Source organism: Parus major, chromosome 8 (genome assembly GCF_001522545.3).
Source record: "Parus major isolate Abel chromosome 8, Parus_major1.1, whole genome shotgun sequence".
Lineage (NCBI taxonomy): Eukaryota > Metazoa > Chordata > Aves > Passeriformes > Paridae > Parus > Parus major.
The window spans coordinates 21,233,746-21,249,846 of NC_031777.1; the positions used below are offsets into that span (position 1 = coordinate 21,233,746).

A 16,101-nucleotide genomic window follows, 5' to 3' on the forward strand; every position below is an offset into this window, starting at 1 on the left:
AGGAAGGAAAGCAGTTGCCACACAAACCCTTTCACTGGAGTGTGCGTTCTTTTCCTGTCAATCTTTAATTGGATTAGTGTAATGAGGCTAAAAACACAGGCTAAGCAGCAAGGCTAATACCTGGCACTTTCAGATCTTCTTTTTCTGTGATGCCAATTCTGGACAGAGCTGTATTCTCTCTCTACTAGACAAATTCCTGTCTAGGAATCCTAAAAGGCAAACTCCAAGCCTTACCACTTGGGACTCATAGCAGCATTGGCTGAAATATCTGAACACCCATCACATGCTAACAGTGTGATCCCTAGTCTCCAAATTTTTGCTGGGTACAAAGAAATTTGAGAGAACCTCAAGACCCTTGCTTTCCAAGGGGCTAGCCAGTGAATGGAAAAGGGTGTTAGCCTTTTGTAGCCAGAGCAACGTATACACTAGGGACATTATTCTGTCACAAAAAGCACATAGGGCAAGTGGCTCATCGTGACTCGCTCATCCTGCAAAGCACTGTGTGCCTTCCACTGCCATCAACCTTAATGAAACATGAAGGCATTTAACACAAAGTGAGATCTGGCCCATTTATGGGTATCTGTCTGTGCATCAGCAAGATGCTGGCAGAGATGCTATCTCAACATTAAAAGCAAGGCTGTAACACAGCAGGTATACAGCCCCCAACAGAAGATGTTCATCAACAATTGCACACACATGATGCTACAATAAATCTATGTGCTACTTCTTAACAGCTTCTCTTAAAAAGATTCATAGCTCTATTTACTGGGCCTGATTCTGCTGCTAGGCATGTGGGAGTAAATCTAGAGTAACTTTACCTGGAGTTTGTCAACAGCCAGGGATAGTAGAATGAGAATTGAGCTTCTTGATTTTTAAATAAGTACTTAATATCCATGCAGGAAACCAGAGCTTGCTGACTCCATGGTTCAGCTGAGATCAGAAGTGCAGCAGGCTGAAGATTTGCACTACTCCAGATTGGTGGAGGGGTAGAGCAAATGCTCTCACCATCCCTTCCAGACATGGAGAACAACTAGGTGGACTTCCCTTTGACATCAGAAATGCATGACACTGCTCCCAAGAAAAGAGAAACTGCCAAGTCACTGAGGCTGAGGTTGCCTCCCCAGCCTTGGGAACTTGACCCTATGAAAAACCCCTACAACTGATTTTTACACATAAACTTGGTGTGAGAGTCCGTCTGCTTACTAAACATGACATCATACAGCATCTTATGAAGAGGAGTGTACAAAATTGAATACTATGTTCTCAGTGAAAGTCATGCATCATGATCACTGCTGCAGCAGGTGAATGTCCTATTTGTCACCAGAAAAAACTCTTCACCATGCAGGTAATAAAGCACTGGAACAGATTGGTAGCAAAATCTCCTCCCCTGGAGACATTCAAACTCATCTGGAGAGAACTCAGAGCAACCCAATCTAAGTTTGAAGTTAGCTCTGCTTGGAACAGGTGGCTGGATTAGAGATCTCTATTTGAATTATTCTGTGAATCATGCTCCAGCAGAGCCTGATTACACAGAGCATGTGTCCTTTCTCTGTCTGTACAGTCTCTTAATAAGTCTTTCATACACTAATTTAGTAATCGCATGGCTCTCTGCATACTAGCTGCTTTAAGAGGAAGCAAACTCCTGCTGCAGAACACTGCAATTACGCACTGAGTAAGGGAATATAACTGATGAAATGGATGCACCCACAACACATCATGTCTAAGCCCCCTCAAAACCAAAACATGCTCAAAAAGTAAGCTAAAATTAAATATGATTCTCCTCCCACTGTACAAATCCCATTGCAGAAGTATTTCTCTCCAGGAAACCTGAACAGGCAAGACCTGGAGATAAGGTGCTACTCTAAACTAAGAAGACATGTCCTGTCGCAGGCCTTCTCTAGATCTGCTCTCCGACAGGCAAGAGGAAATCTTGCCTCTTCCAAGCCTTGCCTGTCCAGACCATTTAGCATATAAACTCTTCAGGACAAGGGCTTCTCTGCTATGAGTCATAAACTGTTTAGTGCCTAATGGTAAAGCCTATAGACGCTTAAGATAATACAATCATGTCACTTAAAGGCCATTAGTCTCCAGTCTAAACAGCACTTTTCCAGTCAGAGGGGATCTGCCAACCCAGGAAGGCAGGATAAGGGACGTGGGTGGTCAGTCAGGTCACTGGACTTGCAGACACCTGCTTAGAGCCCCTTAAGCCAGCAATTTGCTTCAGGCCTGCAAGAAAGAACCAACGGAAGCCCCAAGCAGGACAGATTCTGGCCAGAAGGCATGGAGGAAAACCATGGCAGCTCTAGCAATCAAAAGTTTTGTCTTTTGGGCTTTCTTGAACTACTCAAATCAGCTGAAAACCCCTGTCTGCCAGGTCTGTCTCCACATTCAGCCATAGTTGTGGTTGTACCACTTGCAAGGGGAAGAGCCCCTTGTCCAGAGGGAGTCTCCAGCCTTCTGCATCACCTCTCTTTACACTCACTGAAGTAGACAATTTATCTACAAGAAAAGATGCCATTCTGTTTTGTGACCCTGTCTGAAGCCCTCTTCTTTCCTGGCATCATCTCTGTCTTCTTCTGGCACCACATCACCCAGTTCTACTCTCTCAACTGACTTCTGATATTGCTCCTTCTTCCCACTCCCCACCAAAAGGAAGAGAGAAATCCTAATAGAAGCCAGTGAGATGGGGTAAATCGCCTGTCCTAGTTTAGGGCAAATCAGGAAGGAAAACTCCAAATGAGAAATGCCCCTCCCCACTAACTGCTCTGGGAAAGGGAAAAAAAAAATAAATAAAAAAAATTCCGTGGAGAGAAGTGGAAAAAGCTGTTTATTTAACAGAAATTGAGTAATATTAAATAATAAAACCTCTTGCTGTTCGATGGGATGGCAAATCTAGGAAGAAAAGTCCTTTTCATGTGGTGTAGCTCGGCTCACTCAGGTTCTTATCAGTTCCTCCGGCGCTGGAAAGTGCCGAGGCCCAGGCCCCGGTGGGCCACAGGCGTGAGCTCCCGGGGTTAGGCTGGGTGTTCAGTCCAGAGCAGGCTTGCACAGATCCAAGAAAAAGGGAAAAAACAAAGGTCCAAGGAACTCCTCTGCCTCAGCTAGCTAAAACTAACTAAAAGCCAGAGAGAAGCTCTGTCCCGCTGTCTGTCCGTGCTGCAGACACCACAGTCCAGAGCCGGGATGTGGGGGAGTGATGTTTTCCTTAACATACTGTGCGCTTCTTCTTCCCCCTCTCTTGCTCTCAAAGCCAGTCTTAAAGGTGCAGAACTTAATATATAACATAAACCAGACGATTGGGGATACCAGTATCATAAAGTCACCCCAGGACACCGCCTTTCTGTGCCCTCTGATGATGCACAACCCAAAACTGTACGCACAGCAGCTTCATGGGCTCTCATGCTGCCAGCACTGGGGAGACCAGCACATTGGGTAGCAGGGTCTGAGCACAGGTTTCTGTGCAAATTATGCACGCACAGGGGAAAACAAGTTTGTCTTTTCCTCATAGGGAAGAGACTGCTCCCACCTCCAAGCACAAGATGCCATTAGTATTTGCTTCACCAGAGAGAAGGAGCAGCGAATCCTCCAGAGCAAAGGACAAGTGCAGCAATTAGGATGCAGGGGCTGCGGGAGCTGTTTAACAGCACGACCCAGAGGTCAGTGCCGCTGACTCCCAGCCCTGCATAAATATTGTATGAGTCGGGGAGAGGGGCTGTTACGGCCACCCTCAGCGCCAGCCCTCCCCCATCCATCGCCACTCTGCATCCAGCTTGATACGCCAGCAACATTATTTACAGATGTGACAGTCAGGAAAATCACTTTAGTAACTAAAGGAATGGGAATGAAGGCTGCACAGTAGAGCAGGCGTCTGGGAGCAGGCTTCCATCCACACATTCTGCCTCCCCTTACAGCCCTTCCAAACTGCACGGCTTGTTCTCAAACTGGTGCATGAAATACCGCCAGGAACAAGGAGGAGAGGGGAGGCAGGGCTCCCCTCTCAAAGCTTGCCCAGGGGTTTGATTATCAATGCTGCTGAAGGATGCTTCAGCCAGCAGCTGCCTTCCATTTTCCTATCAGTATCTCTGCTAGACCCATCCTTTGGAGGGAGCTTTATAATCAATATAACGAGAGGTTTTAGGAGCTTCCTTCAGATTATGCAGACCTGCAGAAGGGTCCCCGCTCCAACAAAGCCACAGGGGCTCATCCCCGCAGAAACTCCCCCAGCTGCTCTGTTTGATACCAGCCACCTTCCTCACACGTGACCTGTTCACTCCTCATTCCCTAAAGGATCGTTTTCACCTGCAGCTTCAGTCACACAGAACCTTCTCTACTGAATCTTGGAACATCCTCTTTCTTCTGCCTACTGTTTTTGCTGGACATGCCAAGTAACTGCACATTTGCTGTGATGCTCTGCACAAATATAAACATTTCTCAGATTCACCAAGACTGAAGGCTCCTGAGGACAAGGACATGGGCCATTCTCCAACTGTACCAGCAGCCCATGAATTCCTAGGGGCATGCTGCTAATAAACATTAATGCCCAGGGCAACACATGAGAGCTGCAAGATGAAAAACACAGCTTGGATGTGCTTCTGCCCATGACACCTCTCCAGAATTTTTAAATTTTTCTGTGTCTGGTTGCTGAATCCAGGGAAAGCAGAAGCCCTGTCTTACCATTAGCAACTTTTTAAAACTCACTGTGCAATTAATGGGCTTAATTATTGATGGCAAAGGCAGGGAAGGGCGGGAAGACAGAGCCAACAAGGAAGGAATGATGTGGGGGTGGCAGGCACCAAAGGTCTCCGAAGATCTTCCCCCAGCCTAGAGCAGAGAAAGAGCCCCTAGCCGCTCTGCCGCTCCCACGGCCCTGCTCTAATGCTCCCTGACATGCCTCTGAAGACAGCGAGCTGTTTGCAGTCACCACCGTGATTTGTTAGTAATTATTTTCACGGTGTCACATTGCTGTCACTCTCTTAACAAAGAGACAGGCAGCCTGAGGCTGCCTGCAAGAAAGAACCAAGAGAGAAAAGGAATTGTCAGGCACCCAGGGATCCTCTTTGCTTCCTAGGTTTCACAACCAGAGTCCTTACCAGCTTCTAAAGCAACTTCTGAGGAGAAGTGGCAAGTCAGAATCATCTCCCATCCTGGTCACAGGAAGAGGAATTAATTACTTAGCCTCTTCTCAATTTCACCTTACCTGTAAATCCAGTGCAAGACCCAGGTGCTTAGAGCCCCTTAAGCCAGCAATTTGCTTCAGGCCTGCAGCAAACGCAAAACAGCTTAGGCAATTGATGACTTTTAGTACTCTCCTTGCAAGTCCCAATTTCTTTTCATGTGGTCTTGCCATTAGAACGTGCTTCCCAAACACAGCAATCCTGATGACAAACCCCTGCCTAAGTCTATCACCCTCACACATTAACCCTCCAGACTGTTCACATGAGCTCTTCCTACACCAGACTCATTAATTCCAACACACTGCTGTGCTCCGCATGGCAGTAACATTTCACTTGGCATTTCACAATGCCAGGGGACCTCAGCAGCTTCCTCACACCTGAAATACACAGTCTAATGGCTTGCTGCCTCTGTTTTCTCATACAGAGCACAGTGACTTGACAAAGAACTTCCCTGCTTGAACCACCTCCAGTCCATCCATCCATTGTTCGGCTGACTTGTCAGTCAGTCTAAGGTAATCACTCCTTTTCCAGTAAACATGGTGCTTGCTTGGGCCCCCAAGGAATGGAGGCTCCTTTGGCACCTGAAGTGTCACATGAAATAAGGATATAGAGATGAAAGACTGAGACACTTGGCCAGGAAACCTTTAAAGCCCTCTTGAGCTTTGTGCAGAAACCAAGTGGACTTCCTTCCAACAATTCCAAGTCTGAACTACTCCCAGTGTAAGTGCTCTTCCCGCGCCTGCTTACTGATGGTGCACAAGGGCCAGTCTCTGCAGCCATGGGGAAACCTGGGTATTAATTCACCCTCTTAGCATAGAGAGAGTTTAGAAATATTAAGCCTCACAGTCTAAGGAAAACCTTCCTACAATTAACTGCATGGAAGAGCTCTGACTCAGAGGGCAGCTCCTTCTCAGAGGGCCTTTTAGTAACCAAGAAATGGCATATACATGCTGTGAAGAATTAGGATCACCATTGGGAAGCTAAATGGTCCATAAAATGTAAAAGTTCTCTTTAGAGCTAGGAGCATTGTGAGCTGGAGGAGAGGTCTTGGCAACCTCCCACCAGCCTACTCCATCCACCCGCTTTGGAGGGACAGATGTGACTCCAGGCAGGGATGAGGAACTGAACTCAGTTGGTGCCCAGGCACCTTGGGCATGCTGGCTGACAGTCAACACTGAAACTTGGTTCAACATTCAGGTGGAAAAACCGAAGCAAGGAATTAGAGATGACCAAGAGGCACCTATGGAGGAAAAACGAAGGGTGTCCCAGGGCGTAGGACACAGGCAGAGAGGAGGAGAAACCCATGCTCCAAGAGAGGCAAAGCTGGTAGGACCAAGGCAGGATGAAGTCCTGGGCAGGATGAGCTTCTGGGACGCTGCCAGGACATCACCCTGCTTCCTCTGTCTTCTTCCCACAGACTTCTCTATTCTGCTTTCTTCTACTACCACTGCCATATGCCTCACATCAGTGCTAATACCTGGTTCACATCAATGTCTGAGCACATGACACTGCGTTTGGGGTGCCAGGCTGCTGACGGCAGCACCTGGGCCAAACACTGGAAAAGGTGACTCCAACATGAAATGGACTCAGCTCAAAAAGTGAGTCTGCAGCTCTGGTGTCCTCCCAAGTCCTGCATGCACCTGGTCATCCACTCCTGAGGATACGGTGTCACTGGACAAGGCACATGAGAATATGCTGGAGGGAAAATACCAGGGATGACCTCAAGATGGCCCAGTAGGTCTTTGCCAGCCAGGAGCCTCAGGAGGAACGAGACTGAACCCATCCAGGAAAATGGCTCCCAAAAGGAAAGAACATCCAAACAAAATAAAACATCTTCAAGAAAGCTATAGACTCACACAGCAGAGCAAGTGAAAAAGGAAGGATGCTGCTCCCAGGCTGGCAGCCTGAAGCAGAGCTCTCCAGGCAGAGGAGCCATAAGCAGATCTCTCCCAGCCAAGCCACTGAGAAGGTAGCATTGGTGCCAACACACAACTTCAGCTTCAGCTGCAAAGTAAGAAGAGCTGGGATCCAAAAGAAGACAGCTGACACTTCAGACCCAGCATGAAACACTATGGCTGTCTAACACTAGAAAAATTAAGCTGTTTTAAGAGAAAGTGAACACTTTGTGGAACTAATCCTGTTTTTCACATATGCCACAAACAAAATTCACACAGCAAACAGTCCTCAAGTGATTGTCCTCTGCAGTCCCAAGCCAACCAACTTTTCAATTCCCCAAGGAATCTGGGGCACATAACCACCACAATCATGAACTGCTATTAGAGGGATCTCATACAGACAGACGCTAGGGTGTGTTTTTTATCACGTACCCATTATACATCCATTGATTTTGAAACCATTTTGCCTGAATTCACTAAAATGCTGGACATAGAATTCACCCTAGTGATTCCTGGTGCAGAGGGAATCATGGCTCCCTACTCAATGAGCAGATGACATTGAGATCATCGATTTACATCCAATTCAGTCTGACTGTTTTCAAACAGCTTGAGTTAAGTTACCCAGGGGTGGAAAATCTACCTTCTCCACTTACTACTCCATCCCAATGATTCAGTGCTGGAAATAAAGCACATGATACAATGCCTATTTCATTCTCCCCTACACTGCAAGTTTATTTGTAAGTTTCTCCAGCATCTTTCACGGTGCTTCCAACTTCTTTGGTCTTAATTCCCAGGCAGAAGAGTCCTGCTCCCCAGAGTGCACTGGGCACCACAGCTCAATAAATCTGTAGCCACTATAGCCCTGACTATGACAAATGTCTTTGCTATGATGTGCCAGATAAGGATCAGACCTGAAGGTGACAGTCCATTGCATGATGATCCCTATGCAAAGATTTAATATCTAAAGCTTAACCCAAAGGCACTCCCAGACATCTAGGACAATGTAACTTGCAGAAACCCAAGCAACCAATTTCAAATAAAGATAAGAACAGGAGACAGCCAGGGTAACTGGTACATAAGGATAACAGAAGTCAAGCCTGGTATATTCATTTTAAATAAGAATGTACAGAAGAGCAGGAAGGGGAATCTTAAAATCCAAATTTTTTTTGCATAAGTGATATCATTTTCTTTAAAAACAAAAAGCTGGACTGCAGGGTCGCAGAAGTGAATGGGGTCAGTGCTATTCCCTGTAAGTGCTCACAAGGCTCCCTTGCTTAGCTCTGGCAAAGCACTTTAGGATGTAATTACATGAACAACTCCATCAGCAAAGCTGACTCAAAAGGTTCCTGACCCTGGATACTCAGTCCCATCCCTTCGCTGTAGTTCACACCACACTCTTTGTTCAGCCAATGTAACTGTGTGAAGAGATACAGCATAAGCTTGTTCAGCAAAATGATCCCACTAAAAAAACACCACCAAGCTAATCCAAAGATCTTAGTTGGAAAGGAATTATTTTATTAACTTTCAATTACCAGATCTTTCCTATTACTCTCAATTCTGAACATACCTCTTGCCTTGGTGCCACACAGACAGCCCACCTTTCCTCATGACTACCCAAATGTTCCCACTCACTCCAGTCAGGGGCCATCTGAAATTTCTCTCCAAGGCAGAGTCTACCAACCCCTTCCTGGTCCTGTGATAAAGAACAGCACATACAGAGGACACTAACACCAACAATTCTTTTCCATTCTGATCTCAAAAATGTCCAGAACAGAAGTCTGGAAAGAGCAACCCATTACCACATTTGGAGCTGGTCTGAGAAGACAAGCATCCTCCCCAGCCTGCGTAACTTGCAAGGAAAGAATTAAAACAGTAAGACAAAATTAAGCAATGGTATAATTTACTGCTTAGAATTTACTAATATCCAACCGAAGAAGAACACCAAGGGCTATAAACATTTTGAGACACTTCACTACAGTTTATCACTATATTAGAGAGTACTTGCCTTTTAACACTTATTTAAGAAAATAAAAAACTTCTGAGCAGTAGTTTCCTGTGAAGACATAAATTAGCAGGTTCTGATCAGCGGCAGTAAGTGCAATACAAGCATCTTCATGTCAGAGTTATATAGACCAAAGCCTACATGTACTTTTAGCTATGCTCAGTGCATTTACAGAACAATCCAAATCTGGAAGGAGAAGGATTAACTGATGCTTCTGACATTATTATGGTGCAGGTCTGAGATCTGGGACATAAGACTTCAGCTCTGCCTCTGCCTGCCTGCACAGCCACAGGCATATCACTTAACCTCACTGTATTTCAACTCTTTATCTATGAACACATGGTAAAAATGCCTCTTTCGTTGCCAAGATTAATTCACATTGTGTTTAAGAGCCCACAAACTGGTTCCGCACACAGAGGAAAGCAATTTGACATTTCAGCACAGATAAACTACACTAAAGAGCTTATATTACAAGGGCTCAACTCTGGCAGATACTAAGTACCCTCTTTTCCACTAAGCCCGTCTCCTGCAGTCAGCAGCTCCCTCAGCCCCTTCAGAGGCACGTCACCCTCGCCACCCAATGCTACATCAATGCTATTTGCTTAATGACTAGTGACAGTTCCAACCTAGGTGCAGAATGAGGTCCGAGCACTAAAGCAGATCCATTGGTATCTGAATCCATCTCTGGAGCTGTTAAAGTTGGACTATGGCTTCTTGCAACAGGCTAAAGGAATCCTCCCACTGAGCATGCAGAGGCCTGAGGACCGTGTGTCTAACGAGGCTGTATCCCCACTCATATTTTAGCTTGGCAGGTCTGGTGCTCCTTTCATCTTTTGCTTCAGGTAGCTCTCTTTAATTAATAACATTTCTGAGTCGACACAGGGAACTTTCCACCCAGAATGAATGGCCCTCTCTCATTAGAACCATGACTTGTCATGATGTATTCAAGAGCAGAAGTGTGATTCATTCCCTTGTCTGGGAATGAGGGGTGTTGCTGGGGGGTGGGGGGGAGAAGAGTCTCTGTAATGAGTGACTGATATTTGCTGAAGTTGATATGCGACTCTGTCGGCTTGAACTGCCTTGTCAGGACAAGCCTTCAAGAAAGGTGATGTTCCTACTCAAGAGGTTTTCCTCATTAAAGAAATTGCATCTTAACAAGAGGGAAGGGGAGGGCTGGCAGGAGAGCTGCTGTCTCCCTGACTCCAGCCTGATTCACACACACCAAGAACTGAAAGCAGGTTGATCCAAGCACAGCCAGTAGAGGATCAGCACTCCGTTTAGGAGCCCTCTCACACAATGGACTCTCTCCAGCAGCAACCAAATCCCTCCAACAGGTGCACCTTCTGATGGGGCACCACACCCATGACAAAGCCTTTGACAGCATGGTCGAGGACCTTGACTCATGCTAAATCTCCATAAGCCTTTCCCAGATGCTTGGTACGCAGGGCACCCAGAACTTCCCGTTCTGGGCACCCAGCTCCTTGTGACTAGTGCTCCCTGTTGTCTGAGGGAAGACAGACAAACAGCACTGTGGTCTTCCAAGGAAGCTCCAGTGCTCAAGAGCAACCAAATCTGTAGCCACACAGCACCTCATTTCCTGAAGATCCCTGAGTCAAGCAGAGGCTTTACTGATCCTTTAGCAGCTGAGTTTACATCTTGAATCCTGCAGACTCAGTAGTGCCAGACACCATCAGCAGAGAGCAGTACCCTGACAATTGTTGCTCCTCTGGTGCCTTTGTTTGAGCTAGGAGTGCTACACACATTGCAACTCCTCGCTTAGGCAGAGCTATTTCCCCACCTTATCCCTATATCCAACACTGACAGGCTTGAAGATTCCTCCTTCTTACAGCCACTTTCCTACATCCAGGTTGCTCATCCCACTGTGCCCCCCTGGCACCTACCAGTGGTACCTACTGGAAGCCCTCACAGTAGACAGATCAGTTCAGAAGACACCATGCCTCAGCTCTAGAACAGCACATGCAGACAGAAGCCAAACTAAATGTCCAGGTCACTGCTGGAGAAGCCAGGAACAAAGCTGCATGGTTTACCAGCCAAGCTAAGGACAACGGAGGACAGGAACTCTAAACCACTCAATGTATGGGCAAGAGGACTGCAAGCAGCTATGCAAGCTATGCAAGCAGCTGTCATTACTAAGGAAGCTGAGAAAAGAAAGAGTAGAGTTAGGAGTGGACCTGTCACAAGTGCTGGCTCCTTAAGCCCAGAAGCATTTCACTCACCTCAGTGTCCTCAATTCCCCTGGAACCCAGCCAGGTTTCTACCATGTAATGCTTCCAACAACACTCCTCCAAATGTGGACAAACAGCACCACCTCCCTTCCTACTGCCCCAACGCCTTTGGTGACCAGTGTGTGGTCTCAACATGGTAGCATCAGCTACACTGAAGGTCTTGCAGGAAGCATGGGGTGATTCCCTGGAATACCTCATGGATGTTCTATGTCTCTGAGGCTCCATCTCCCTGTCTGAGCAGCCTTGTTTCAGCTCTCTGCTTTCCCTCTTTAAAAAGAGATGCTCAGTTCTGCTTTGCTAAACCCTATTTGGCAATGTGTCTAAACACATGCAAACTTAATTAGTTCAGGAGGGAGACTCGGCATTTGTGGTGACGGATAAAAGTAATGGGAAATGAGACAAGTCAGAGCTGGCAGGGAGTCCTCACTCGAGCCTCATCCACTGGCACGGTGCTAATCAGATGTGACGCTACACGCTGCAGCTCCAATCGGCGATGGAGCAGCGTGATGTGCTACTCACCAGGCAGCTGCAGCCAGGCTCCTGCTATCCATGTGTTTGGAAACACAGAATGTATTTTCTGCTTTGCCCTGGAGATGCTTCAGGATTGAATTCTGAAGTTAATGGTTTAAAAAAAAATTTTAAAAGGAAGAGGGAGAAATGAACCACTCGTGATAACCTCATGGCCAGGAGTGGAGTCTTCTTTTCCAGCTGACTAGTGAGGGACAATCCATGCGAGAGACCACTGAAAATGGTGAATAGTTTATCTCCACTCCAGAACAGCATGTCCCTCTGAGCCAGCTCACCTCACAACCCCAATGGCTCACCAGAAATGGGGCTCATCTTTACCTCTACTTGCCTGCTGTAGAGCTCTGAAGAAAAAAAAAAAAAAAAAAAAAGAAGCCACCAAACACATCCAGGTTGCTCCTTCCATATGGACTCCAAGTTAGGATGTCATTACCAGAGACTTGTCAGCCCACTGTGAAAGCGATGGAAAGATGGGCTTGGAGCAAAGACAACTGTTTCTCACAACCATCAACAAAGTGGTAAACTGGACTCTCACAACAGCAATACAGGAGTAAAGAACAGAGAAAATAGAATACATGAGAAACAGAAGTTTAATACAGCAATTGTGCTCGTCTCTAACAGAAGCTTAAACATGATATATAAAGAAAAATAACTCACTCCTAATTTAAGCAACTAACACAGGAACTTGCAATATATATGAGCTCTAGACACAGCCTGAGCAGAGACCCAGATTCTGACTCAAAAGTTGAAATACCGCCCTTCTGTCTCTGTCTGGAGCCAATTTCTCATCTCCACTAGTGCTTGTGCTGAGCTTTGGACCCCATATCTCCTGTTCCACTAATCACACCAAGAAAAGGCAAGGAGCTGCCACTCTGCAAAGACTACTCGTCAGGGAAGAACTGGTGCTGATTGCTCCTAGACTATGTGCAGTTTATTTAGGCTTCCAGCTTGGGGAAACCAATGTCACACTGAAAACCAAGTAACACTACTAACGAGTTGTGGCTGTCAGTTTAGGATGGGATGTGTCAAGCCCATGCTTTACTGGTGTGATAACAACAGGAGTCTATCCAGCACCACAGGGAAATGAAAAGCTGAAGCAAGATTATACAAATCCAAGGGAATTCAGCACTATAGGACACTGATCTGCAAACACTTTGGAGATTGAACTAATTTAATTTCTGGACATTTAGTTCCATTCTTATAATAATATTTTTAGGTTTTGGCCTAGCTATTTTTCTAACAAAACATGCTCATACACTGACACTTGCAGATCCTAGTGCAGGTCCCCACCTGCTACTTGCCAGATATTCACCCAGCTGATGAAGATGACCTTAACGATAAGACCACCACTGGAGCATGCCAGACCTGGCTAATACTCTGTTCCAAAGATTACTTTGTGATTCATATTGAGTTACTGTGCCAAAATGACAGAAAAAGCCTTAAATGCAGGAAGTCAGGTAAGGATCATCACTTGATCATCCATGTATGCACTCAGAAATATCCATCCCTTTGGAAAGTATATTGGATAAAAGGCAAAATGTCACAAAGCTCCAGTTTAAACTTTTCTTGGGGTTCTGAAAGGCTTTACTCACCACAGGGAATATCCTAGGCAGTGATCTTTCACCCTGCCCAGCACCCACCTGTCTTCTGAAACAACTCTCCTCTCCCAGCTATGCATGGCAAACAACAATTTCCCTAAGAAACAATGACTAGGAACAGTTGGAGGCTTGCAAGGACAAAGACATATGCACTACAGGCAAGCATGAAGCAATAAAGCCCAGTAAAATCTCCCTTCCCTCCCATACTCACATCACTTTCAAATCCCAGTCTCCACAGGTCACAAAAATCGACTTGACGCTGGGATCTAAGAGGCCTTCCTTTGCCATCCACTCGTCAACCCTCTGAAAGGAAGGGAAGAAAAGGGGATGAGTTTTTCAGAGACAGGCCGAGCCACAACAGTTAAACTCAGATAAGCTGCTTGCAATCAAGAGAGAAGAAAATTGTGATCTTATCCAACCTCTCCCTCTCTCTCTTCTCTTTGCTTGCCATCTCAACAACAGCACGTTTGGACCTTTGAAGATTTCTGATAGGAGACATCAGGCAACCAGAGGAGAGATGATCTTATCAGACACCGCAGCAGCTCTGCTTGTGGAGGGATGAAAGTTGTGCAGCGTTAACGGGACGATACAACTGTGCTGTTACCTGGCATTTCTCCTCTCCCTGTACCAAAGAGGCTCGTAGGGAACATAACTTGTGTCCCCTCCAGTGAGGAGAAAAGACAGGTATATTGAGATGACATCCCTCCCTTACAGCGTTTCTCATATACTCTAATTCATATAACACCAGGGGGATATGGGAAGAGGGAAAAATGGAAAGGATAGGTACACATAGGCACTGTGTGGCAGTAACAAGCAAAGCCAGGTATCCCCCTCCTCTCCAGGCTGGATCCCTCTCTCCTTCTTACAGTTCTGAAGAAGTGCTTGTTCAGGGTAGTGTGGGTTTAGAGTGGATCCACTATTCCTGATCAACTTCCCACAGGGACAGATATTCTGGGTCCTCTTCAGAAGTGGGCTGTGTTAACCTGGATGATGCAACCCAGCTCAGGGATTAAGGAACTAACCTAGACTAGAAGCCCTGCATAGACAGAAGCCCTGCACAGACACTTATTCCAGCTAAAACTAGCAAATGACTTGCCCAAAATCTTAGAGTGGCAGGCAATCAACTGTTATTACAGAACCTCACTAGCAGTATTTTCAATGCTTGAGCAACAGAAATCCCTCCTCTTTTCCCTTGCTTCACACCTTCTACTCCTGAGTAAACCAGCATGCCTCAGAAGCTGCCTGACCTGAATCTCATTTTATCCTACAAGCATACTGCTGTATGAGCACCTTTTCTGTCCAAATAAAAATTCCACATAAGCATTTCCATATTCTAAAAAGCTTTCATAGAATCAGAACAAATCATATTCTGGAATACTCCAGTAGTGATCTACATTCATCCATCCAGGCAAAGAGGGCTCTTCTCCTGGGGGAAACAGGCACATGCATCTATATGTTTATGGACAAGCAAGACTGCTATGTCTCCCTGGAGAGCTGGGGGTTTGCATGGATGAGAGACATCACCTCTACAGAGCACCATCTTCGGTCTCATGTCACTGCCACAGCCCTTCCTGCCAGGGGTTGATGCTTCTTCCTGTGACTGACTGTACAACAACCCTCTGAGTGAAACTCCCCAGAAAAGCAGCACCTCCCTTTGGCTGAGAGGATCTCCCAGCAAGCCTCACATGAGCCTGCTGGGAGTTAGGGACAGCAGTTGTAACCTTTCTAAACTCCCTGATGTGCCCATCAAGTGCTGTCTCCATGGAGGATTTTAACACCTTTAATTTGATTTCCTCAGATAAGCAATTGTTGCAATTACTCTGATTAGGAACAATTAGGTAACACAGCAGTGGAAATCCTGACAGAGACAACGCATCAAACACCAACCTGCAGCCCAAGCAGGCTCTGCTTGAGGAGGTTTCCTTCACTATCTGACTGCCAATGAAAGCTATTGATGAAGAAATACTTCCAAGCTAATTAAGCCTTAAATGCTCTAGGAATTCCACATTAAGCAGATGGTATTATTAGGGCTGTATCTGCATTCACACATCCTTTAGATTAGATTTCAGAAGCATTTTCTTTCTATACTACATGTATTATTGAGCATTTAAATAGGTAGAAAAAATAATTTAATAAAGTGCTGAGGGAAGGGAAAATAAATGAAAGCAGAATCTCCAGGAGCAGTGGTCTTGAGTAATGTCTTGGTGCTTTAAAACTGGCTCAAGAAAGAATCGCCTCTTCTCCTATCTACTGGCAGGAGTTTGGATATCTTGTCAGCACCCTTGACATGAACAGCTGGAGATGACAGATCAATGGTTCAATAATCTCAGCAGTGTGTCACCAGTGTGACAGCAAATGTTATTCTAATGAAGCTGTAATCATAGTCAAATTACGCGGTTCGATTCTCAGAAAGGGGAGGGTGCAGGGAAAGAGATGAAGAGGGGACTACAGGACCAGAGGTCAGAGTTTGAGAACTAAAGGTTATTCTGCTTACCTCAAGCACTTGCTGGAGGCTCGGCTGCCCATCCACCATGCCTTGAATAATCCCAGTCAGCTGAAACAGAGACAAATGGAAAGCAGTCACCAGAGCAGCACTCAAAAGATCATTAGAGAGGTCTACTCTCCTGTCCATCTTCCTGCAACCAAAACATACTCCTGTGA

General features: G+C 46.0%; 1 protein-coding gene across 9 annotated transcripts in view; it reads right to left on the reverse strand.

The window, feature by feature from the left end:
• Positions 1–16,101, reverse strand: part of ERI3 (ERI1 exoribonuclease family member 3) — a 131,039-nt gene that overhangs the window by 85,267 nt on the left and 29,671 nt on the right. For all 9 annotated transcript variants that reach the window (XR_001523100.1, XR_004498484.1, XR_004498483.1 and 6 more), the window contains exons 4-5: positions 15,935–15,994; positions 13,652–13,743 (exon numbers count right to left, since the gene is read on the reverse strand). Coding sequence is in view for 6 of the 9 variants with exons in the window: in XM_015636135.2 (XP_015491621.1) it covers positions 13,652–13,743; positions 15,935–15,994 (152 nt within the window). In the remaining 3 variants the exon portion in view is untranslated. The remainder of the gene's footprint in view (positions 1–13,651; positions 13,744–15,934; positions 15,995–16,101) is intronic.